This window comes from Haemaphysalis longicornis, unplaced genomic scaffold (assembly GCF_048455015.1).
Source record: "Haemaphysalis longicornis isolate Haplotype H1 unplaced genomic scaffold, Haemaphysalis longicornis Haplotype H1 scaffold_2, whole genome shotgun sequence".
Classification (NCBI taxonomy): Eukaryota; Metazoa; Arthropoda; class Arachnida; order Ixodida; family Ixodidae; genus Haemaphysalis; species Haemaphysalis longicornis.
The window spans coordinates 114,828,209-114,854,634 of record NW_027526295.1 but is presented as its reverse complement, the minus strand read 5'-3'; the positions used below and the strand labels follow the sequence as shown (position 1 = coordinate 114,854,634).

Sequence of the window (26,426 nt, the reverse complement as noted above, 5' to 3'; positions counted from 1 at the left end):
GAAAATACCCTAATAACGTGAGTGTGAGCTATCATGTGAGTTCGTAACTCACATTCACATCATTTAGCAGCGCCCTCAAGCCCAGGTCAGGCGCACTTGTCTAAGATTGTAAAAACCTATTCACGAAGAAATGAAACCTGGTGGTTTCTTAGAATACAGAGCACCGTGTGGGGTGGGTGAAGAATTATCAGAAGAACATATTTGTAATTACCGCGAATCTCTTAAAATTGCTTTGGGTTACAATTGCAACGTATCCTAGGCGGAGGTCAGAATGATGGTAGTGACGAGACTTGCGTGTGTTTGCGTGTGAGGCGCTTCTTCACTAATGGAAGCTTGTACGACGCACTCGAACGCCGTTTGGAGAGGCGGCCGAAAAACGAGCCTTTGGAAGGCCAGGCAACTGAAATCTGTATCAGTTGTCAGATGATGGGAATAGCTGACACTAAATCAGAAAAAAATGTTTACGTGGTCTTCTCTGTATAAGATGCCGACATTTTTACGCATTGACGAGCACTGAGCGAAAAAGGCGAAAGCTCGAAGCCTTTCAGCACCTAAAGACACACACTTACCAGTAGAGACGCTGATGAGTAAAACACTGATGTGTCAAGGGCGCCCCCTTAGAGGGGATGCATCAAAACCCCCGAAAGAAAAGTAAAAAAAAAAAGAACAAAGCCAATTTGAACGGCGCGCCAGGAGCGCACCAATGAGCGAACGCCAGCGCCTAAACCCAGAGAGATCCTGGTAAACTATAGCAGCGCACTGGTCGCCCAACCAGAGAACGCCACACAAGGGACCAGTGGCATGATGACCATATATGGACTCGGAAAGGCAAGGAGCCAATGAGAGTGGGACGCGATCAAGCCCATAGGGGTTAAAAGCCGGGCGCACAAAGAGAAGGAAGAGGCGAGAAACAGGGGGAGGGCAGAAACCAAGAGACGGCGGGATCACGTCAGCTTCAACGAACGAGCCAGGGGGACGTGGCCAGGCCAACGACTATGCCTACCAAGCCTGGGCGGGAACGGGCCGACTTCGCATCGGCTGCGGCATCCTAGGTGCAACACGAACCTCCGTCTTCGTGGCCCCAGCGGCAGCGGTCGGGCATCTGCGGCCAACGTTCACGCTCCGTCGACCTTGACTTCGACGGCCCCGAAAGGTTACGTTCGTGCCGAGACTACCTGGGGCCTCCCGCGGCAGCGGCTACCAGGGGGTAGCCACAACGGAAACGTCAGAACACGCGGAACCCACGCCGTCCATGGAACGACCGCACGCATCGAACGCCGGCGTCAACAAGAGACGCCAACGGCTACCACCGAGTCGCGGCAAGGCAAGGGTGCGACACGTCAGCGCGGACGAGCGTGGAAGGTCAGTTCATCCAGGACACTTTTCGTAGGACACAACTAAGAAGTAGTTGTCGTAGTAACTTGGCTGAGGACAACCTTATTGGTTCGTAATGAGAGTACTAGAACGAATTGTGTAGAACTTTATTAGATGCGACGCATCTCTTGCTCTGAGGCATGTCCCTCCTGCGTCGTCGCGGCGTTGTCCGCATGCCACCTGCGCATGTGCGACTCTCCTACGCTCTTCTCTCCGACAGCTGTGCGCAACACTCTCACTCCGTCTTATTATCATAAACAGCTGCGTGAGCGCGCTTCGCTCGCTTCGCTCCGCTCCCGTCGCGCAAGTGCGCGCATGCGCGACTCTCCTCCGCTGTCTCCTCTCCTTCAGGAGCTGTGAATATAAAGCGGGTAGCACGCTGCGGCGGTTCAGTCAGCGCTCGCTCTCGTGCGACTTCGCGTCACTTTGCTTGGCGACTGCGTGCTTGACTTGATTCTTCCGATGAAGACGTGATGGAAGCGACAGTACCTTCAGCGAGTGGACTGACGCAGTCCAATACCAGCGTCAGTCCAAACGCTGCCCCCTGATGCGTCGCATCACATCAGGGTTCCCTCACGGGAAGATGGGCGTAATTTTGTGGAGACTTTTTGGGTTTTGGTGTGAATTGTATTTTGAGATATTTAGTTAGGGATTAGATTGTTTATTAGTGAGTGCAATTGATTTATTAAGTGGTTTACATTAGCGTGTTTCAAGTGTACATTAAATGTGTGTTTTGTTAACCATGTCAACGGCTTTCCTGCGTCCATCTCTCTGAGTTGGTCAAGACAACATCACCATCTGTTCACGTGACAACATTGTCGACTCTTGTGCTTTGCGCTTCGTATTAGTCTACATTGACCACTGGGCTCCTACGCAAATACCTGGACACCTTGATCCCCTAAATGCACAATGCATTTGGATTGCTTCCACCAGATGGCAATTACCACGTGGTGTACAGAACACGGGTGCTCTACAAGTAGCGAAAAAGAGTTTGTGAATCATGTTCATGCCTGGAGACACTCACGAGTGGCGTGAGGCCAGGAACAGATACAAGCCGGCCGAGCTCAGCGCACACGTCGTTCACGAAGGCTGCGGCAGATAAGAAGGCCACCAATGCGTAGGCGATGGCCGGTACGATGGCCACCAGGATGACCATGCCGGAATCCAAAGCCTCCACGCATGTCTTGGCTGGGCTGCGTTCAGCACATTCGGCACCACGTCTCTCAGTAACTAGGCCATAGGTACGACGGAATAGGATGAGTCTTAACTGCTTTGTCTCTGAATGCGACAAGATTGCATAAAAGACCAATGCGACAATATTGACTGTTACTACGAACGCACTAGCAATCTGCATTTTGAGGTGACAAGAAAAGCAGGGCAAGCAAAAGCATGCATGCCAATTTTGGTATAACATCTATTGACGAAAGTGATATCTGCTAAGAGACTGATGGGGTAACTCAAAATTTTTGAATATCGCCCGGGTATTTAGCCAGCAGAGAAAGGGGTAAATTTAACAAACAATATACGTAGAGGTAAGGGTAAAAGCACTGTCAAGCTACTCCACGAAAAATGATGATGAATAGGTTTTTTATGGCGCATGGTGAACGCGGGCAAAGAGCGTCAAACCTGGGTAAACAAAATGTTGTAAAGGTAACTATTCTGATATCGGTTAGTAAGGATAAAAGTGAAATGGAAAGAAAATGGAACTTGGTGGCGTACGCAGCCAGTTTGTGATTCTGCATTAAAAGTGAATCCCTGAGAAGTACTGAAAACACGCCTAAAATAAACCATGGGACGTCGATCAATCGTTTGCGCTGGAACTTTCCGAAATCACCAGTACAACATATCTGGACACATGCCCATTCTATGGGCCCGAGGGAAACAAGGCGACCCATGCCACATCCCAATGATTTACCATCTGGTCTGGGCCGAGGACGGAGCTCGGTCTGCGCGATACCGCCTGAGTGGATTTTTCGATGTCACAATCCATTACCTCCTCTACTGCCGGATCTATCCCCAGGCGTATAAATCAATCAAAAGAATCTCACGCCTGGCGCAAACTCCAGCGGGTTAATGCTTAGAGCGCGAACAACTAGACGAAGGACGAAAGAGAGTGGCTACATGGTCACGGCCAGTTCGTTATTCGTCTTTCGTGTAGTTGTTCACGCCCTAAGCATTAATTCAATGCAGTACCCCCTCTCCCAAACTCACACGTTAATCCAGACGGGTGTCTTCCTCCATCCGGCCCCCATGGCTCAATTTTACCCCACCCCATATCTACCCAACCTCTGTTTGCTCTTTATGTTGCATCCATGCCAACCTTCCTCACAGCCTATGGGCATGCTCTCGTGACCATTTCTTCAAAATTTCCTCTGTGAAAAGGTGGGAGGCCTCGCTTCGTAGCCTCAACCCGAACCTACAGGTTCCCCTGAGAAGTTCGCCGCAAGGAAACGGACTACGGCCACCACGGGACCCCCAACCTAACTCAAGGTGAATAAGTCTGGGAGGGGGTGGGCCTTCAGTTCTTTCCCGCCACCACCATCACGACTTCGGTTCTCCTCGAGCCACATCCTCACCAAAAGTTTTTTGTTCTCTCTCCCGGATAAAACAAACGTTAAAACGTTATGTTGTCTGCAGAGTGCTTGACAATGTTTGCGTATGTTCTGTCGAGTGCGTTTCTATGTAGAAGGGGAGGAAGGAGAGAAAAACAACGTAAATGAGCAGTGACTAGAGCAATTAGTGACCGACCAATGCGCAGTCTACGTCATCTCGCTTAAAGATGAAACAGCCGATGAATCATCTTACGTTTAAGCATTGCCTCTTTGAACAGCTGGGGCCTACCCAGTACGTGCACAGCACCTTTCTCCGTCTGTTTACATTAAGAAACCACGTTTTCGTGTTTATCAACTGATTCATCGCGTTCTGAGCGTTTTCAGTAATGAGCTCATTACCATTACCTCTGACATATGGACATCGGGATTTTTTCCTTGTTTCCACGCGCAAGCAGTTGTTTGCTGCAAATAAAGCCAGATAACTCGTGCAGACCAGTTACCAAATGAGGGGGATACAGAGATCGTATTTCGTCAGGTGTTGGTACCGGCGCATTCTCCGCGAAATGTTTTGACTGCAGCATGACAACCAGAGGAGTTTTCACACTTCAGGCATTTTATACATCCTGCCATCGACATCAGAGAGTGGCACTGGAGGTGTTGCTGCTCCTGACAGCACACACCTCTTGTCAATCAAACACGCAGACAATTTGTCAGACCGGCAGCAAGAACTACATTTTCAGCCAGTTTTAAAGCTATTTGATGTGCGTAGAGCCTTCCTATTTCTTGGGCACATCGTTCGCCACTTGAGTACTGGGAGCATTGAATCTAAGTTATATACACACTTGTTGACTACCATCTAAAATAATTTTGGATTTCATGAATAGTTTAAAAAAAGCATTGCAGTGGGCTCTAAGTGAAAACGATTGCATATTTTCTTTATGTATTAGTTTAAGCCGCCCAATTAGGCGGGAGAAATAAGGTGCGAAGTCTATACTGCCCGCGTGGACTCATGATTGAAGACTATACTCATGATGCAGTATGGACCCAGAAAGAAGAGCTCAAGCCCTATGCAATAACTAGAATTGGTGGGTGCAAGTTTTCTAGTAATGGATATGCACTTGCTTATTTTCCAATGGCTCCAACTTTCTATCTCTCGAGTCATTTTAGCCATTGGAATAAGGGAAGAAAAGCTGATGGCTGTAGTAATCTTCGGAGAAGCAACGTCGGCTTCTTCCCGTTGAAGCATTAGAAATAAACTTTCAGTGACAACCATTTTTGAAAGAATATTTCGCCCCCGGGATAATCAATCCTGAGCAATACTTTATTCATTTGCGGTTATTTTCACTCCTTATAACATCCCTCGGGGTAAATACAGTATTACAACATACTCAATCGGCACCACTAACTTAAATGTTTGTGAGAAGCCTACAGATTTGTTACAGACGTCTGCAGGCATTACGTACTGTACCTTTCGTAGTCATCTAGTTTGTAGTGCGCAGTGACGGAGTGCTCCGTCTCCGGGTAGAGTAGCTTGGAGGAGGCAATGGCTGCCAGCGTCGATAGTATTGGAGAGATGGTGACGTCCACCGACATGAGCTGCAAGGAGCAATCACTGAGAATGGGCGGACCAAGCACGTCTGCAGTGGAGGAAGTTTATTGATTTAATTAAGCTTTTTCATTGCAATTCCAGAGGATTTAGACTCTTTGCAGTGGCAAGAAAAATGGTGGTGCAGTTGCATGAACTTGCATCTTTAGACTAATATTTCGATAGGATAGGTTGGCGAAATGTTGCCATCACTTCGTCCACAGACGACAGAATGAAAATAGAGTGCGAGAGCATGTGGATTCACCCAACTTTTGTGGAGAAATGAACGCAAGGCGGCGCCAAGAAGTCAAAGGGCCTGGTGTTGCATTTTTTTCCGGCCTTCTCCCACTCCCTAGACTTTCAACTTGCTCCCGAGCCTGGCAGGGATCGCCAGCACTGAATATACCATGGACGAGCGGCCGAACTAGGTTTACCAGCTGTTTTTAAACGTGCGATGTTGCTCTAGGTAATGTCAGGTCCCATCAAGTAGTGGTGGTGGCGTTCTAGTGCATGTTTGCGCCTGTCATCGGAGTTGTTATCCTTTAAAACGTAGTGTGAAAGGGACTGCACAGTTACTGAAGAGCCAGCGAGACGTAAAAATGTGTGTTCAACGGCGGGGTATGTTGAAATCGCTGAACTAGCCAAGAAGGGACATGCCGGCGCATTCAGTTTTTGTTTCAGCGCTCCGTTTCGTCCTCTGCCTCTCTACCTGCACAGTATAGGGCAGCGGAAGACCAATACAAACGTCCGTGCTACTTCGTGTAAAAGCGCTGGTTTACGTCAATTTAAACGTATAATGTTTTTATTGAGCTTTGCTGAAAGGCGCGCCCTTGGACACCCTCGTGGTTTAATGAAAGAGCGTATTTGTGCCTCTAAGTTATCCTCCGGGGAACAAGAAAACTAAAAGGCAATATAAGTAATGCGCGTGGTACAGCCACTCATATTTTGTCCTCTTCTTGGGGAGCCTCGAGAGCATAATGTGAGCACCTGATGCACGAAATCTTGCTTCTTACCAAGACGCTGTGTTGCGCGTATCCCGAGAAGCCAGCTCAAAAACTGCCGGAGTACAACAGCTTCGCAGAGGCGAGTAGCGCCGCGACTTCCGTTTGTGAGCATTCGCTGTCCCACGTGGTAGCGCGCATTTTTCATGAGGCACGTCATGACTGAACGTTTGAACGCTCAAATCACGGTGCAGACATTCCCCACAAGGCGGTTCTCGTTACGGTTCGAATGAAGTGGAAGTCATCCAACGTGCGTTTCTTTGTCATTTGAATGTATCGAGTTTTTTGCGGGATACACCAAAACTTCTCTGGCCATTGATTTCTGTAAGATAACAATATGGCTGCTCAACAGACGCGTTATACCTGTTGCAACGACAGTCATGAAGTCATTCACTATTATCCCCCGCATCGGGTTAGAAATGGAATCGAGTGCCATTTTGTTCTGGAGGCTGCCTTTGTGAAGCTGAAACCGTCGCTTTTAATTCAGGACGGCGCCTGCAGACACCTGAAAATTGGCCACATTTGCGGCAAGAATTGTGCCTCTGAGCTCATCCCGTATTCCTGTCATGCTTGAATGCGCGGACAAAGAGGGTAAATTGTCACCCTAAAACACCACTGCAGCTGTACCGTTGAATGCAGTGATTCCCCCGTTGGGCGGATGAGTTCTACAGAGAATGTTATATCTGTGGGCAGGTAAGCTTTGTCTCTTATCAAATCACGGCGGAAAGTTCACTTCGCGATGTGATCACTCTCTTCAACAGTGACAATGGTGCCCAATTCCCTCCTCAGGGATATGAGGAAAGAAACTGAGTGCGCGGGTGTTTGCGCGCGTCAGAAATACGCCCAAAACCTATCTTTGTATTTCATATTGTCGCCATCAAATCGAAAGTAAGAGCTTTTTTGTCTTCCTAACTTCATTACCCTTTTCGTCCTTTTTAGGGTTACAAGGTTTTATTCTTTTGTCAGTAAGGCCACGCTTTACCACCGATGTGGAGAAGCCTTGCGCGATAAAGCGACGTGTGTGGGCAATGCGCATTCCTGCAGCTCACATTGAGGCGTGCCAGTGCTGGCAAAAGGGCAGCCGAGATGGTGGCGAAGCCGACTGTCATGACGCAATGCAGCTCCGACCGAGTCATGCGCGCCAGGTACGGAAGCACCAGCAACGGAGCCTCGGCCTGTGAACAGCGGGATGAAAATGGCAAGGTCACAAACGTGTATCTTGTAGGCGCTTTGTAGCCAAGTGCAGGTGGTACGAAATTCAAAGTGAGATCATGAAAAAGTTATATGGGGTTTGCACAAATTACCCCTTAGAGCGTGTCATTGTAGTATAGCCGCTTAATTTATTCGGTTTCTTCTTGATGCTTCCGGAAAGGACCCTAGAACTATCAGGTTGTGGGGGTGTTTATCACTCGTCATTTGGCCGCCTACGCAATAGATTTTCATATATATACTGGAAGGAAATCTGGCGTCTTTGTCTAGGCGAGCCACGCTTGGGAGAGCGTTCCGTCATATCAGGGAAGGAACGTTCCACTTGTCCTGGGCATGGCTCATGAACAGGCTGAAAAGTTGGCTTTGGCCGCAAAAAAGACGCAATATTACTAGAAAAGATGATTAAAATTTATTTTGTTATAAAATTGAACCAAAAATATTAATTTGTCAGTGGTAATGTAGAAGCTTCATGCACGATGACCAAAAAAATGTCACGCTTTTTTGTTTGTTTTGGCTTCGGGACAAAAAAGAAGCCGTATGGCTAGCTAAGCCAAGTACACGATGAACGTCACTAGCGGCAATGGCGCCGCTTTAGAGGTCCGCGAGTGCAGTGACAGATTCCCTCTAGTATATATAAGTATAAAACTTTATGACCTACGCGACGAGAAAGAAGCCGCGCATTCACGAGTGACGGAGCGCCATCTCGCTGTCAAAGTACAAAAGAAACACCGAGCGCTTTGTGGCCTCAGAAAATTACACGACTTTCGGGTAGGCTACATAACTTTCTGCCTGTTAAGCGACGGATGACTCGGGAAAAGAGGAAGATAGAAATACCACCGCGGCGGACATTCTTTTTGTTGTTTTAACAGCGCAGCGGTTCAAGCTTGAGCTCAGGCTGTGCCGAACGTTAACAGACACCCTGCTAGGCTACGTAGAGAGAAGGAGGATGCTATGCCAAGAAGTGTGAGCGACAGTGCCTAGGATGCAAGGAGCCCACCAGCAGGTATCTGGGTACCTCGAAGTATGAAATAGACGTCTATCCGATTGCGTTATCACCCCATTCGGGACGGTCAACATTTCCTTTGAGTAGCGCCAGCGTTTTTTTTTTTTTTTGGACTTTGGCTGACTTGAAGTGGACTTTGGCAATTGAGATTTTGGAGTTTAGAAGGGTGGATTGTGGGCTTTGATTTAACTCGATTTGCAAAGAGAAAGCTTCTTTTTAAATATCTTTCTTTAAGGGGCCGACCTAAGAAAAGCCACGTTAGAGCTCTTGAAGACCACCAGGTCCACTGTTTTCTCAGTCTTCGCATCTCAATTGGAAAGGTGGGCGATTTTTTTTCTACGGTGTTTGCACGGCTCTAGAAAGCACACCCGCGCTGAAAGCACAGATGAAGCAGTCGCGATGGAACGTCGTGATGCCGCTGTGGTATTAATCCATACGTGTTTGTGTGGCACCATTGACGGCCCGCTTTGGTGTGACTGCAACGGCTCCATAATACAACGGGCTTGAGATCTCCGTCCTCGACATCGCACAGCCTGGCTGGCACCGAGACACCCCTTGGAAGGTGGCCACTTCCCCCAGACAGTGGTGTATAATCCGCCGGGTCGGTGAATATTGTAGGACTTTTGTGTCTTGCATATGCATCGAATTGTTTAAGTTGCAGTTATTTTTCCTACTTTTATTACCCGTTTGTTAACTCTCTTGTTTGTACTATTTCTGTTACGTTTGACTCGCTTGCATTTTTCCTATGTTTAGTTACCAGTTTGTTTCAGGGGGACTCACATCATCACCTTCTTAAAAGATTTATAACTTCATGAACCACTGGCTTAAAAACCATCCTGAACCAATATAAAATGTCCCGCAGATATATAAAAATTGTCCTCGTGTACAGCGCAGTTCGCTTATTTCATACATACATAACATCACCACTAAAATAAAAAAAACAAGTAATACATAAAGTTGTCTCATGCTCTACCGACGAAACTAGCCGCCCTGGAGTGCATTCGGCAGGCATTCTCAGGTAGTGAATGGCAGCCTACCATTGTCCCTGAAGACGACAGCGTATGACAGCTGTATCTTGCGGGAACTCAACTACGGGGCAGAAACTTGGAGGATCACTAAAAGGGTTCAACTTAAATGGAGGACGAGTCAGTGAGCGATGGAACGGTAGATGATAAATGTAAGATTAAGGGACAAGAAGAGAGGGGAGTGGAACAAACGCGTGTTAAGGACATATTAGCAGAAATTAAGAAGAAGAAATGGGCCTGGGCAGGGCATGTAGTGTGAAGGCAAGCTAACCATTGGTCATTAAGGGTAACAGAGTGGATCCGTAGAGAGGGCAAGCGTGGCAGGGGGTGGCAGAAAGTTAGATGGGCAGATGAGATCAAGAAGTTTGCGGGAATAAATTGGTTGCAGTCAGCACAGGAACGGGGTAATTGGAGATCTATGGGAGAGGCTTTTGCCCTGTAATGGGCGTAGATAGGCTGGTGATGATTATGACATTACAGTTCCGTTAATTTGCTCTAGATGGCGCTCGCTGCCTAGGAAGCAAGAGTTTTTTTTTTAGTGCAGAAGATATGTATTAGTAAAAAAACAAGCAAACTACACGCTAAAGAACATTTTGATTATATCGTAAACATTTTCTACACGTGCAAAATGTGTTATTAATTAGTAAGTGCCATATGAATGCGTTCCGGTGCGTTCCCCTTAGGTAATTGTTGTCTAGAACTCGCCGGTGCAGTTTTTCGAGTCCTAAACTGAGAAATCCGCTATCATAGAACGGGGATATAAAGAAGGGACCCGCCATTCCGAAGAAGGCGTTTGCCAGGGCGACAACAGCTTCGCAGCTGGTGATGCCGAACACGTGGTGGACCAGCCAACCCGTTTTGGCGATGACAGGCGAGACGACGCCGTAGTGGAACAGAAGGATGGCCAGGGCGCCCAGGAACAACACTCCCGGAAGCACCTGTGCACGCAGAAGGCATGCCAGTTCAAAGAAATCAGACTTCAGGGAAAATCTTAGAAAAAATTATATTTGCAGTAGAGTCAACCAACGCAGAACGGTTTCGTCCTAGTTTTTGGTCCTTTTAGCGCGCCCAGAAATACCAAAAAATGCCACAGATTTGTAAAGTTCCAAATAACTGGCACATACGTTAAGTTTACTAGAATTCGGTAAGTTTACCAGATAGAATCCGTATCATGGACATGGTCACTTCATCAAAACTATTTAGTTAATCTGCTCAAATCCATGCAAAAGAGAGCTTCTCGTTTTATTCCTCGCAACTATAATCGTAATTCAAGTATCACAGATAAAACTTGACATTGCATTACAATCATTACAAATTCATCGCGTGGTCACTCTTCTATGTCTGTTTCACAAATACGTCCATAGTGGTAACCCCATCCCGCCCCCTCCAACCCACTTCACACAGGTCGTCACGTTTACACAATCAATTCAGCTTCAAGCCTATCTATGAAAATACACTTTGCATTCGATTCAACGGCTCTACCTAGGGAAATATCTCATTAAATGATCTTCCTGACGCTATCACGTCTCTATGAAACCTTGACAGATTCCGTGAGCAACTAAGTGGGCATTTTTCCTGAATATTTTTGTTTCATATTAGCGCTTTCAACATGTTTGATATCGATGCCTTTGTAGTTTTGCTTGGTCTTTGAATGTTGCTATTTTTTTAATTCTTATAAATTTTAGAGTATTTTTTATTAAGGAATATATAATGGTGTTCTTATATTCTTGCTTGTAATTACCTTTCCCATCTGTTGGATATATGCCTTCAAAGGTCCTCCTCTTTGTATAGGCCCCCTTACCCCGTGCTCCACTTGGAGCCTGTAAGGTTTTTCTGAATAAATGAATAAATAAAAAAATGTACCGACCCTTATATTCCAAAAACAAATGTTCTAAACTATTTTCGTGACGAATCGATGGAATAAATGCAAAGAAAGTTGGCAAAGTTTGGGATTAGGCATCCGATTTCGCCTTCCTTATTTAAATGGACCGTGTGAACGAACTGAGTATGAATTTTAAGAGTCCTATTCGGAAAAGCTGTAATTTTTCCAAAACATCTACGGTACAACAAAAACCCTCCCCTCCCCGGAATACTTAGCCATTCCGCTCTCTGATGACGTCTGAACAGGGCGGCTGTACGGTAGACAAAATAACGCACAATCCCTTGAGTAATTACGGCAGAACCACTTAATACAGACCACAATTGTGTATCAAATTACGAAGCCACTGACTTCATGACTACCACGATTGTTTGGAGATCAGGATGGAAGACGGCAAATAGCCAAGTGGACACTTTCCAGACTATTTTCAGCAAGGTAGTATCTGCACATGAGCGCATCGGAGTTGTCGGCTCCACGCAGTTGGTACGACACTGTCGCTCCCAAAACAAATGCCCACAAGGTGAATCGTGGAGGCGAACCACAATCGCTCACCCGCCTCACAATTGAAGCCGAAGTGCCTGCCTGGAAAGTTTCTGCATCTATTTAATGATCATCTACAGCCCCCCATCTATCGGACATGGTACGTCTGTCGACTGGCCGTGCTACCCGCTCCCTATGTTCAGGTTCAAGACGCATATCGACAACAGCCTCAGTAATCCTTGCGGGTCGGCGCTGTCTCCGCAGTCCTAGCATACAATGGAAACACATTACAATTTCAGAGCACACAAGAGCAGAGTAATTCGATCAAGCAATCAGTCGGCTAATGATCCCTACCACACACCATTGCATCAAATGAAAAACTGCGTCTGTGACTGAATGACAAGAAATACGCCCCGTGTGTAGTGAAAAAACTATTTTAGGTTATCCAAATAGAACTAGGTATCTATGTACAGATGCGTATCAAACCTTTGATGATATCTGAAAATGAAAAACCAATAGTAGTACACTTAATCTACTATTGGGAAACCTGCCACGAATGTCGGTGGAAGCCATGCAAAGCCAACAGAAAATTTTATAAACACATCGCAAAGCAAACCAAAAATACGCAATAGAACACAGCGCAAGCCTAAACGGAAAAGGGCATCGAGCTTGCGACCAACTTCAGACAACGATGTGTATGAAGAAGACTGTGTCGCTACTGGGAGCCCTATAAACCCAACCACTACCAAAACCGCGACTGTACAGATGATACGCCGACTGAACCTAGGATATGACGACCATCCAGAACTTCAAACCGTCAAAGAAACATATCTTGTTCTGTGTGCCACCACAATATAATATTCCCCTATTGGTGCGGAGTTGAATATAGGTGGGCTGAATGCAGCAATTACAAAATGTACGGAAACGAAACAGCAGTGGGGCGTATCTCGAGGTCCAAGCAGTAGGGTGTATCGATCCAAGCAATATACGACCAATAACGCCCACCTCATACATGGGCAGTCTTACGAAGTGTATGGTGCACGGCGCTTTCAAGATCTACTTGAAGAAGGGGATGCCATCCCATGCAAAATGATAGGGATTAAAAAGCATCTATCAACACAAGATGTCCTCCTATCATTTTGTAAAGATACCACGGCTGCACTAAGCTTGGACCAACTCGAGGCCACACTAGCAGTCGACCTAGAGAAGCCACCTGATTGCGTGTAACTGTGCCCAATATTAGAGTTAGAATCCACCAACTGTGGACCACGCCTAAAGAAGTAGGTCAAAAGTTTTCTTCGAGGACGTCACCGCATGGTTTTCATTGGTGAACATGAGACAGCGCTTCTCTCCCATCTGAAACGACGCATACCGCAAGAATCCGCAGTTCTCTCACCCTATTCAACCATGCAGCCATAGGTATTACAGGGTGCTAGAAGAAATGGAAGACGTGCATTACCTCATGTGCACAGCTTGCACCTCCATTTGAATCAATGCAAGCTTCCGGACATATTGAAACACAACTACTGTAGCGCTCAATAAAAAGCAACCAGCAGCCAAAGCAATTGGCCTGAAATGATCCCCAGAAAAATCGGAAGTATTCATGGTAGCGAAGAGAAGAGGAAAACCACCACGCCCATTCACTTTCTCTACAGGGATCAACAATCGCTCCCCGCAAACTGTCGAGATCCTTGGCTAACACTTCTAGGAAGGACGATGGGAGGCACACCACCGCCCACTGGATTCTCCGCTAGCAAAACAGCTCATGAAACGAGTCTTCAATACGCAGAGCGGGCTTAAGGCACACGGTCTACTCTGACTTAAGGGCGTACTCATCGCATGTCGGATTCTTTATACAAATATCAACAAGGCCGAACGGCAAAACTAGACATCACACTAAGAAATTCTGCCAAAATATATTTACGACTACTCGTAACAACCAGAAATAAGAGCACCGAATACATCGACAGCCATAATAGAAGAAATCATAGCAGTCCACAAATGCAGCCAACCTAAGACAGAAAAGAGAACCAGGTCGGGATTTGACTCCTGGGATCGACGATAACGAAAAAAGAGTGGTCGAGTACCGCAAGTCAGAATTTACACGCAACCAACCGCTCAAGGTAGCCCCTTATTGACGGCACTAGACATGCAGAACGAAGACCATCAGGGCTAATACGCGAACGAGAACTCGGAAAGAGAACCCCAGCAAATGCGGGCATACATGGACGCAGCAGAAAAATGCAACTCATTAGCTGTTGCCCCGCATGGACCCGAATGAACAGAACCAACTGACACAGAAGGCAACAAACAGCTCATCTCCGCGTAGGAAGTGGAATCATACGCTATTGGCAACGCTGTTCTACATCTGGCCCAAACAGCGCACCCGAAGGCTGCACACCTGTTCAAACACAATAAAGGGACAGCGAAGCTGTACTGGATTCCTGTTCACGCCGATGTTCTGGTCAACAAAAGGGGCAATCAGCTCGCCCGCAAAGCCTCCATCAGGACTCTCAGCAACGGATCCGAATTCCGTCACCTGAGGTACCGATTCACCCGAAACTTCGCCTTAAGAATATTTGCGAACCAGCGATGCCTCTTCTTCCAGCACCCCACAACAACCTAGCATGATAGGAACAAATTGTAATCACACAACCACCACTTGGAACAGTCGACGCTCGAGAGCGGCAACGTTATCCCAGATGTGGTAAAGTAACACATCGAACTAAATACGTACAATGCAAAATTGTGAATCACCAACACGAAATCTTTTGAGAGTTCCCCAATACACCCATATTAAAGACTTCAAATCGTGAAGACACCCAAGCCCGCCTCCCTCTCTGGGAATGAAGTAACTCACGCCGCATCCCGCTATCTCCTTACCCGGCACTCCCAAATGAGGCCGGCCGCACCAAAGTCGACCACGGGTCACCTGCTCTGACCCCCTCCCACAAACCCACACCGACATCCTGTACCCCTACATGCCCTCCGGACGCACCTATCCCCTCCTCACCTTTCTCTCTCCGTTTCGCACGTCCGCATCTGGTAAAGACTTCTGACTCACATCTACTACAACCACGTCACCCTCCACCTCATCTCCCCCACATACATTATGCTCAACTGCTCCCCTGCGACACTCCCAATACGACCCCACACCTTGTTTGGATGTGAACACTGATTCACCCCTCCCAACCCGATCCCCCTTCTATACAGCGGCAAGAGAGCGCATTGCGCAGTTGCCATCTCGAGGACCAGGAAGCCCTGATCTGCCTGGCAAAGGCGGCGGCGACTTAGCGCGGCCTAGTGGAATAGGATGGCCACCCACCGCTCCTAACTCTTTCTCTCCCTTGCCCTCTCCACTTCTCTGAATAACAGTTTTTCACTCCCTCACGCACTCCCTGTAGAGCGGCTCACCGCATCTACAATAGAAGAGGAGACACGCTTGCTTCTTCTTGGAAGCCGTCAGCAGAAGCCGGGCCCGAGTTTGCTGAATCTCGCAACGCTCGCTACGATTCTTTGCTATGTTTATCTTTCAAAATATTTTCCATCGCTCTCCGAAGTATTTTAGTTAGAAACAAATTATGCCAATTAGGTGCAGGAATAGAATGCCGCTATTCAGGAACGCGAACGAGCCCGTGCTACCTACACCTCTGGCTCTAGCTTACTGAAGGTGAGTGACAACCATTACAGCATCCGATGATCGTACAAGACTAAAAACGGATGCTTTCAGGGTCCTCGACCAAAGAACGTGCTTTTTTAAGACATGTTCTGAAACCCTCATGAGTGATTAGACTATAGGAATGACAGAAGTAGTATTCGGAGAGTTGAAAATATTTTTTCTTTAAATGTCCTCTGTGATCAGTGAGGCGTACGTGGCTATCTGTCCCGTAGTAACAAAAAAGTGCAAACTACAGCGCAGGAAATTCACATAAAAACAAGAAAAGGCATAAGTAGCGAAAGAAAGGGACACAGCCTTTCGTGTCCTTGTGTGCGTTTTCTGCGTTATAGTCTTAGCCACGTGAAACGTACTGGTCCAAAATTCAATCGCAGCATTGAAAGAAAAAAGGCACAATGAAAAAAAAAAAATACTGACAGCCGTGAGAAGACATGCTGAGGGGGCACGTTCGGGATGTGGGACTAATGCTTTCGCGATGACTACTTCAGAAAGATGGCTTCGGCGTCCTAGTAATTCATTTTCCAGCCACTTAATAAATACTTTGTAGTGGCCGGACGAACTCACCCAGTGTTTTATTTGTGGCTGCAATACTAGACATTACTCCTCAATCGGCATTTTCATCAACTTAACCCAAATTGCATAAAGAAAGCATTTGATATAAATACCTCGGATATGGACATAGGTAGAAGTCTCGTTTCAAAATTCGTTTGTTTAGTTCACTACAAACGCTCAACTAAGCAAGATCTCATCACAATTTTGCAGAGAAAAAGACAGCATGAGGAAACTTACAACAAAGGCGAAGCTGATCGGGGCAGGTACAGCCCAGCCAGCCATCTGTCCAGTGCTCAGGTATCCCAGCACGGACGCAGCGCCGTGTTGGGAAAAGCTCATCAACCTGCACGCAGACATATGTTTATGTCATTAATTCATTGACTGCGAGGTTTAACGTGCATAAGCTACAGCAGGGCTATGAGGTTCCCAGTATTGGAGGACTCCGGACTAATTTTGACCACCTGTTGATCTTTAACTTGCACAGAAATCTCGACACACAGGCGTTTTCGCTTTGGCCTCCACCAGAAAAGCAGGCACCGTGGTCGGGATCGAATCCGCGTCCATGGGTTCATCAGCAAAGCTCCTTACCCACTGAGCCACACGGCGAGTTTCAATGGCACTAATTCACCGAAAGCAATTCGTAGAGGTGACATTATATTGACTTGATATTATTATGGTTATTGAGAGGACGTTGATATTAGTATGATACAACTAAAATCGGAAGAAAACATTCAAGATTGATTTGGCAGTGCCGATAATGGAGAATCAGGAAAGAGAAGCGTGCAATCTTCTGTATAAAAGCTGTCCACTAACTACTGCGGATGTGGGCTATTCTGCAGTTATGTACCAGTATAATGTCAGTGCCTGACGATATGCGGCGGAGCTCGCTTTAAAGTCTCCCGTTGTCCACAACATTACTACGGCGATGCGTTCTGAGCTAATTGTTGGCACTTAGTCCTTTGCTAGAATACTGAAGAGCAGAAGCTTTCCAAAATGCGCAGGAGCACAGGATTCACGGTACGCTTTGCGGTATCACTGTGTGCGCCGATGCCAGCACTTGAAGTAAATAACTGCGGTGAGGACTTTTGCCAAGGGTTTCTGGTGGACGACGTTTGGTCTGAAAGCATTACGTTATGCCTAACGCAAGCCCGTCATAACCTTGTCGCCCCTACTCTCTTCCCCGCCGTTGAAAGTGTCTTCAATTATCCTCTGCCGATACATGAATATACATGAAACCAAATAAACCTACGCATGAGTAACCACCTCCTATACAATTTTGTTAAAGCGATGAGCGTTAGTTGAGAAATAGTAAATCGAAAACCGCCCATTGTCGGCTCGGCGCGTTTCCTCTTCTTTTCACCACTCTCCTCGATGATGACAGCGCTCGAGCTCCACTCCGCAGACGTGACGTATCGAACTATTCCGGTTTTGCGCTCCGCTGACTGCACGTAGCGGTAGTTAACATCGGCGTCACGTCAAAGAGACAGTTTATAGCGGTATAGAACTCGTGATCACTGATGTGCTGGTTAGGAAGACTTTATTAGCCGCACGGGGACGATCGTAGGTACCTTGTTCTCTTTCACGCAGCGCCCGCACTCTTTATCCGAAAAGCGCCGTCTCACATACCGTCCCACCAGGGCATGGCGGTGTTGCGGAAATTTCTGCCGGAAGCATGTCAAAAAGACGCTGAAAACCGGCAGCGCACCCATGTACGAAACGCGCAGGTTCGGAGTACATTATTAGTCGCGATGAAAGGTATTCCTAGGAAGACAAAGCGAAGAACCGGTGCACTCACGCAGGGTGCATGCGTGTTCAGACAAGCTGCACCCAGGTCTTGTAACAAGAAGCGCGGTAATAGAATAAAAAGATGTAAATATAGATGTAAATAACTAATGTAATTATGATGTAAATAACTAAAAGATGTAAATAACTAATGGTGCACCCGCAACCCACCGACGTCAAGCACTCACGCTTTTTTCGCAGGAAGTGCGAGGAAAAGCCATCCAATAGCAGGTTATTTGGTTCATAACGTTTATGAGTGAACCCATGACGTACATGCGTTTAACTGACGGCGTCCAAAAAGACGCAGAAAAGGTGGTAAAGGGGCTACAAACTTTACAACAAAAGTGCAAGCTTTGCGCTTTACGTAGTAAGTTTTGCTTAGCACAGATGACGTTGACCTCCCAACCTAACGACTGCGCTTGTTTATTTAGCGTGCTCAAAATGCCTTTCAGGAACCTTTTGACTCCACTTTATACCTCTGGTTTTATAATTGCATAACTTCCTCAAAGCAACCAAACGAATTTATAGGAAGTATTACTAGAAGTGCACGAAGTGGCATTACGAGGTGGTTTTTCCGGACCTGCTGCCGAAATGTGAAGGGAAGATGGGCCAGATCTGCACCCTTTATATTAATAATTATTCTGCCGGTGTTAGGGCATAAATAAGGGTCTGTTCGGTTAGTCCCTAATGGTCCCAACGATGTGCCGTTATAATGCATATTCCCTGGGATATAGGCAACGCATTTGTCACCGAGTTCTCTTTTCGACGACACTTCACCCGCTTTTGGTGGTACATTGTTTGAATTACAACATTTTGGTCAAAAACCGAGACGTACTCAAAAGAACAAACTGCGCACTTGTCGTAAAGACACGTTTTGCGAGTACGCACATTTTGTTCTTTTGAGAACATCTCTGTGACTGAAACGTGATATCTGAAGCAATGTACCCGAAACTAAGCCCGACACCAAACGTTTTTAAAGAGGCTCCTTCATTCCTAAGGCAGCCCACAGATTATCGGTACATCTCTCGCACTTTTGCCAGCTGTGTTTAACTACTAACTGTTATGCAAAACATTAAAGAGGCCTTGAAGACCAACTACTAGTTTTGCTCATCAAAAAGCTACTTTGTTCCGATAGCAACTACATCAATTTTATTGCGAAGCTAAAATAATCGAGACATCAAAGGAGAGGTATTCAACGGTGGAGATTCCATAGCCACTTTCCGGCAATTTTTATATGAGTCACAGAACCTTCTGCCACTCGCGGCTGCCTACCTAAGCTACCGACAAAACGCGACTGGGGAGATTGCAGTGAGGCCTCAAGTTCCGTGTTTTCGCCTCATTTGAGTGGTACTGCGCAGTTAACAGACTGATAAAACGGTTTTAATCCCGGTTCACAGCCCGTCACCCCTGCCTGCAGGCTTCCCTATGGCACACATTCAAAAGTTCTCCAATATTTTTTGCGTTCTCTTGGTTAACGTCTTTTGTGGCTGGAACGGAAGTGAGGCAGCTAGCAAAGTCTAGTTCTTTCAAACAGAACAAAGTTCCATTGTCTTCACGGGCCCTTCAATACTCCAGGTGTCTCTCTGTAGCTCGTCCCTCAACCAGCACAATGCAAATGGGTCATGGTCTACGCGAGGAGCTTAAACAAGCTGTAGGAAAGCTGTAAGAAGACGGGCACAAAAACTTAAAGCCGTTATACTCAGTGTAAAATCTGTCGGCAGTGCAGAGCAGTGATTCGTCATAAGAGGCGTTGGCACCGTTATGCATTCACTGCTACCACTACATGCAATTCAAGCTTCCCCCCTTCGACGTGGTCGCGCGCCGCCTCCCTGAAACTACGCTAGCTGGAGTTCTGTTCCTTTTTGCTTGCTTTTACACTCGCACGTGTCGGCGTTGCACTGCCACTTTTTTAGGGCGCATTGCTTTGGCGACCGTCTCTGGGCTGAGTCACGTTGTCGGCGTAACAGAGTGAATGGTGGCAAGTGAAAGAAAAAGCGAACGGTGAAAGAAAGGAAAGAAGGAGAATGTCACAAAATTGGGAAGGGAGGGCGGTTCGCCGTTGCGGCGCGAGCCAGCGCTTCCCAAAGTTTGCGGTGGGGAAGCGGAGGGGCCAGTATGCTGTGCCTGCATGAGGCAATCGGCGGCGCGACCCTTGGCAAAAACGGCAGGGTGGCATGCGCGTGACTATGATGTGCGTTCACTTAAGACGCAGTTCGCGGTCTCTTCCTGAGACTCACTTCGCGTGGACGACGCAGAGGCTCATCAGCGCTGCCCTCGAGAGGACGTATACGACTGAGTGCTGCCTCAGCGCACTGCTGCTGCACCTAATATCGCATTAGGAAGTATCGTAGTCGCCAGCCACGTTTTGGCTTACTATGGTAAAAACCAACCCAACGAGCGTTCCTGACTAAATGAACGCGGGAAACGCCGGTTAATTAGGTATGTTTTGCCTCAAGTGTACCTGCAGTTTTTTTTTTGCGCCATACAACAGGGAGACTTTTATTTGGACAAGCGCCAGCGGCTGACGAGCTTCGAGTGCTTATGACTATTTAAACCGCTTGGCTTTCGAAGTCTCCGGGGTATGCCGTGACGACAGCCGCTACAACGGAACGCCTTGTGGCTCTACTTGGGTCCAGCGAGCGAGCTACGACGATATGGCGAGCCCCTAAAGTGCTCTGCACTTAAAAGGACCCGTAGCTTTTGACGTGGGTTCCACGCAAACTTTTTTCAAAAGACGCGGTTACCTTGTTATTAGCTGTTCGATGCAGGACAGGAACTTGTATCCAGCGCCCCAGTGGACAAAGAGGAGCGCCATCAAGTGGTGGGCGAGGAGGGCGGACAGCGGAATCGTCCATCGGATGCTTCTGGGGTGTCGAGAGTAGACGCAGCAGCCGGCCACCAGAACTAGCTGTCCGGCTGCACAGATGACACCCTCCATGGCGGCGGTGCTGTTCAGCGTAGCCCGCGCCAGAAGCGCAGCGAAGCACGCCGTCCAGAGCACCCTGCGGCGCGTCCGCAGAGACCCTGGTATTCCGAGTCCTTCTTCCACCAGAGCCTCTAGGGAAGGAGATCCCTAAAATCGATTCCTCTTGGATATGCATTGTGGAATCCTCCCCACAGACTTGTGTAGGTAGCGAATGGAGTAGAGGAGAGACTCAGAACACGGCCCACAAAGTTTCTTAATGTAGGCGTTGCGATGATAAATGGAGCCTTTTAGAAATTTTTCCAGAACAAACCGCCCTGTGATCACGCTCAAACTTTACATGAAGGTCGCATTTTGTGGTCTATTTTGTTTGACACAGGCCGTATAAATTGCAGGTCCACCTGAGGCTGACGGACGACGACAACGGGCGACGTTTGAGCTTTTGCGCTTCCAGCTCAGGCGAATCGCGGCGGACGGGGGCAACTGTTGCTCGTATCAGACCATACCTACCTAACACTAACGCCAGCATCTTCGTGTACGCGGGACGCGGGCGATTTGAGGCACCCTCCACCACCTACTGCTTCCGGTTTCGGTTTCGGTTCTGTTTCGTTCACACGGTATTGAACTGCCAATGTATGCGTTTTTGGTCAAAAACAAATCCTAATTTTGTGACCACCACGCGAGTAAATTCCGCCGGCGTCATCTTCTGGTGCGGAATCTGCCGAGAGGGGGTAGTAGGGCTGTTTTTTTCCACGGCACTGTAACAGCCGAATGGTACACGAACCTCCTCGTAGAAGACTTTTTGCATGAACGGTTGCAGTACCATATGCAGGCACTGGTTTCGTTTTGCTGAAGGATGGACCACCCGCCCACTTCGCCACTAAAGTCCACCGTTGGCTTGACGCCAACTTTCCTAACCGCTAGATGGGGCGAGGTCAGCCTCGATGCCCTGGCCTCCGGGCTCTCGCGACCTCCCAACCTGCGACCTTTTGTGTGGGGTTACGTAAAATCCCTCGTGTACCGCAGCGGCCCAGTGGCAAATCTCCCGACCCTCGCAAGACGCATCCAGGCCGCCTTCACCACCATCGACGACAAGATGAGAGAAGCAGTCTTTGACGCCTACTTTGATAGACTGCAGAAGTGCATCGACGCTGACGGCGGTCACTTCGAAAAATGAGGACTCGAGCACTTCGGTTTTTTCTTGTTTATTTTGACGACTGCGTGAACCGCTGAAACGAGAACCATCTGTTTTTTTAGTCGGACGATGGCGTGAATTGCAAATTGCCGGAAGGAAGGTCCTTGTTAGCGCCAACAAATGCTGCGTAGCGAAGACGTCTGAACTTGTTCGCCCCTAATGTCCTCTAACTCTTAACGTTGCAAAATTTGTAGAAAGACCAGCGTAACTGAAAACTTATAACTGGCAAACCGATCTACACATTTTTTCACGTAATGTGAAAGCAGGTGAGGGAACAAATCAAACGTTTATTACCAACGATATTCCGTTGGAATATTTTATTACGATTGGTATCGGCTTTTGTGCAAGTATTTGTGGTTATCAAAAACTAGGGACGAAAGAGATTTTCTTATCGTCGGCTACAGCATTTGGTTCCTTCCTACCGTGAATACCAAATGTGCGCTTCGCTTTGCATATCCCAGGTAGCACTGTCGTTATAAGAACAGCTTGCACAGGCTCACACATACAAACTGGCCGTGTTTAAATTATAGTCGTACCATCGTACATATACCAAACAGTTTCATACAATAACAACCAGAGAGGAATTTGGCGCTGCGATGGTCTGCCGCGACGGACATGATGAATTGTGGTTTGGGATTGGCTCTAGATGGCTTGGAGAAAAGTACTATAGTATCAGATCGTGCGGCCAGTTTCGGTTCCTCGATTGATTGTACGGTTTAACGCGCTGACGTAACGCAGGCCATGATGCGCGCTGTAGTGAAAGGCTCCTCATTAATTTTCACCACCTGGGGATCTTTAACGTCTGCCGAAATCTTGAACCCACGGGCGTTTTCGCTTGTCGCGTCCATCAGGCAGGGTATCGAACCCGTGAGGTCGCGCTCAGCAGCCCAACGAGTTTCGTTACCTTCGTGGTCTTGCAAGAGCACCTTTACATAGGCGGCGTGTTGGGAGAACCGTTAAAAATCCGTTTCTCGTTGAACTGAATGTCGCACGCTTGCTGACGTCGCCTGAGTGAAAATGTTCTATAAGCAAAGTTGCAAAGCGGGTGGCACAGCGAGCACGCACAGAAGACGGCGCTGTATCCGGCGAAGTTGTCTGAGAATTAGGAAGAGCAGCACCGCTCATTCGGCAGATCAAGGTATGTATGAAGCTGACGAATGTTGCAAACTGCTTGTAATAGCGACACCTGTCTTATGCGACCGTCGGCTCCTACGGCGTAGACCAGCAAGACGAGCGGCCGATGGGAACGCAGCTTGATGAATGTCACTAATTCAGCCTATTAATCTGCAAAATGGCCGTTTCAAAGGCCTTCGGAAGGCAGTCGAATCAACTTGAAATCGACTGCCCGTTGAAAATAAATGGGGTAATCTTTTAAGGGAGCATTCAAGTGTCCACTGCAAGTCGCCGTGTCGCGTAGGCATAAAATAACTTCTTCAAAGGTAAGCAGTTCCTGTTTTTATAACCACATAATATTCTCTTAAAAATAAAGACTGCCAGTGCAAAAATATTTACAGATAGTTTTTGCAGACGTCTGTGACCTGAAGTAGTTTGCGGATCCCGCTTTCCATGTGCCGCCAACCGCCTCGACTACGCGTCTGTGTTTTGCCTAAACGCCCCGTTTTATTTTTTCAAGACCAATTTTTAGAATAAATTTTCTTTGCAAAGAGTAAGTTATAAATAGCGAACCGCGCTGTAAATATTTTATGGAAGAAACACTATATTTTCCCAGTCCTAGCCACTTTTTGATCCTACGCATTCCGGTTCCACTACTACCCATCGTTCCCATCGAAGCGTAAGCGTCGTCTCAGAGATCGCGTAGACACTAACGCCAGATTAATCTATAGTGATTATTAAAAGCGAAGCTCCTCACAAATCGTAATTTTTCGTGTCCGCAGTTTAAAACACCAAGAAATTGCGACCGCGTGCACATGAGTGCGGATCTCGCGGCGACCGCCCTGCAGTTAACGAAACCACGAAAATGCCTAGCGCGCATGTGTGCATGCCTCGCGACGACCGCCCACCACCCCCTGCGTGCGTTTGTCAAGCCAAGCACACCCACTTAGGGTGATTGGCCAAGATTCCGGCGACCGCCCGGCAGTTTGAAAACGACGAAAATGCCGAGCGCTCGTGTGTGTGTGCCTCGGGGCGGCCGCCTTGTCATCGGCGCACGTTTGCAGGGCAAGCCTACCACCCACTTGGGATTTTGCTTAGGATAGGACAAAAAAAATTATAATACTGAAAAATTTTGGAAGAAGGCCCATTACAGGTTCTTAGATTTTCCAATATTTGAAGTCATAAATTGTTTCAAAAGCTCCGAAAGGATTTATGCGCTATACCTATGAAGACATCGCCTTCACAGTGAACCGGCGTACTGACCACCTGATACCACTTTCGCGGCGGCAAATTACCCACGGGGCCAAGATGTCCGGGCCCTGTTATATATATTGCTACTGCTAAAATCTGCGATGTCGATTTTTGCTTATGTTACTATGAAGTAATGGATACTTGCCGGCAATTATCATCCCACATGCTCATAATGAAGCACAACTGTCTTAACATGAACTAATGGAGCGAATTTTGAGTTCCTAAGGGAAGTCAGAGAAGCCAAGCGAATGAGGTGAAGCAATTTTCGGCCATTTCGGCTACCTCGAAGACATAGCAGTGCATCTATAGCCCGCATCTGTACTCTCCATACCCCCCACGCCGAACGAGATTCCCGGGCGCAGTTTCCTCTTTATTGTACAATCAACTCCATTAACGTTGACGATATACACCAATGTAGTTGCTATTTTGACCACTACACGCTCATGTCCTCATTTAAAAGGCAAGCTCCTCCAAAAGTTTCGAGGATAAAAGATTGCTGTGATTACTAAAACACACGAAAAATTTCTGCAGAAATTCAGAGAATTATCTACTGATGCGCAGCAATGTTATGCCACTTTTAGGAGTGACAGTTTTTACAGCCACTTTTTAGGCTTTTGTAATCCTGCCCGACCAATTATCTCCATTAACGCTATTATAACGATTACAAGGGGAACATTCCCGAAATCTGTATTATAGCGAAAATGCCATGCGTTATACAATTTGCCATTTTCCGTAAATTTTTATTTTTCTCTTAGTTTATTTTTTTTTTTCAAAACTTCGTCCGAATAATTATATCCATCCGTCATTGAAATGACGTCGCCAGAAAAAGTTCTATTGACACGGCCGCGCCCAATTCGAGGCACGAATTTTCCCGTCGCAGTGGGAGATACACAGCGCTCTGCCCACTGCGCTACGAATTCAAGCGCAAGTCGGTCTACGAACGTGCCTTATATCTTTCCCACTACTTTCTACCTTCAGATGTCGTCTATGAGATGCTGCCGTCTAGGAGAAGTGAAGCGAAGTAGTTCATCATGACACTAATGAGCGCCGACACTTGGCGCCTCGATACCAGCGTCTTCGTGTACGCGGGACGCGGGTGATTTGAGGCACCATCCACCACCTACTGGTTTCGGTTTCTGTTTCGATTCTGTTTCGTTCGCACGGTTTTCAGGAAGCTGTGATTTGAGTCAGATTTAAGCGATGTCCCGGAGCGTTCAATCCAGTGTCTAACGTTGATGCGTATAACGGTGCCATACCGACGTAATATAAATAGCGATGTGGCAAGTTCATATGGACGCACACTAAATGCTTGTGTGAAGGCACATTTCCCTCTCGTTTTAGCTATTCATATGAAAGAGGAATCAACCACGTTTTTTAAATATTTTCTTTTTTAATAATTTTTAGAATTTCGTCCGAAAAATTATCTCCGTTAGGTTATTATAACCACTATAGTTAGAACTTTCGCGAAATCTGTATGATTGTGGAAATGCAGGGCGTTAGACGGTTCGCCATTGTCCGTAATTATTTTATACTTTTCTGATTTTTAGTTTTTCAACACTTAGTTTGACAAATCAACTTCATGTACCCTATTATAACGATTACAGGTGGAACTTTCGTGAAATCTGCATTATTGTGGAAATGCCACGTGTTGCACCTTTTTCTATTTTTCCTACTTTTTATTATTTTCGCTATTTTCCCTTTTTTTAAATGTCGTCTGCCCACTTATCGCCATTTACGTTATCAAGGCGATTATATTTGGAACATCTGCGAAATATGCGTTAGTGTGGAAAAGCAGGGCGTTATACGGTTCGCCATTTCCCGTCATT

General features: G+C 47.0%; 1 protein-coding gene across 1 annotated transcript in view; it reads right to left on the bottom strand.

Moving 5' to 3' along the window:
* Positions 1-21,056, bottom strand: part of LOC144168237 (putative transporter HI_0519) — a 31,491-nt gene extending 10,435 nt beyond the window's left edge. The window contains exons 1-6 of the mRNA XM_077697264.1: positions 20,863-21,056; positions 16,574-16,679; positions 10,526-10,687; positions 7,562-7,687; positions 5,395-5,522; positions 2,399-2,567 (exon numbers count right to left, since the gene is read on the bottom strand). Of these exons, the coding sequence (XP_077553390.1) occupies positions 2,399-2,567; positions 5,395-5,522; positions 7,562-7,687; positions 10,526-10,687; positions 16,574-16,679; positions 20,863-21,056 (885 nt within the window). The remainder of the gene's footprint in view (positions 1-2,398; positions 2,568-5,394; positions 5,523-7,561; positions 7,688-10,525; positions 10,688-16,573; positions 16,680-20,862) is intronic.
* Between the last annotated feature and the right edge of the window lie 5,370 nt (positions 21,057-26,426).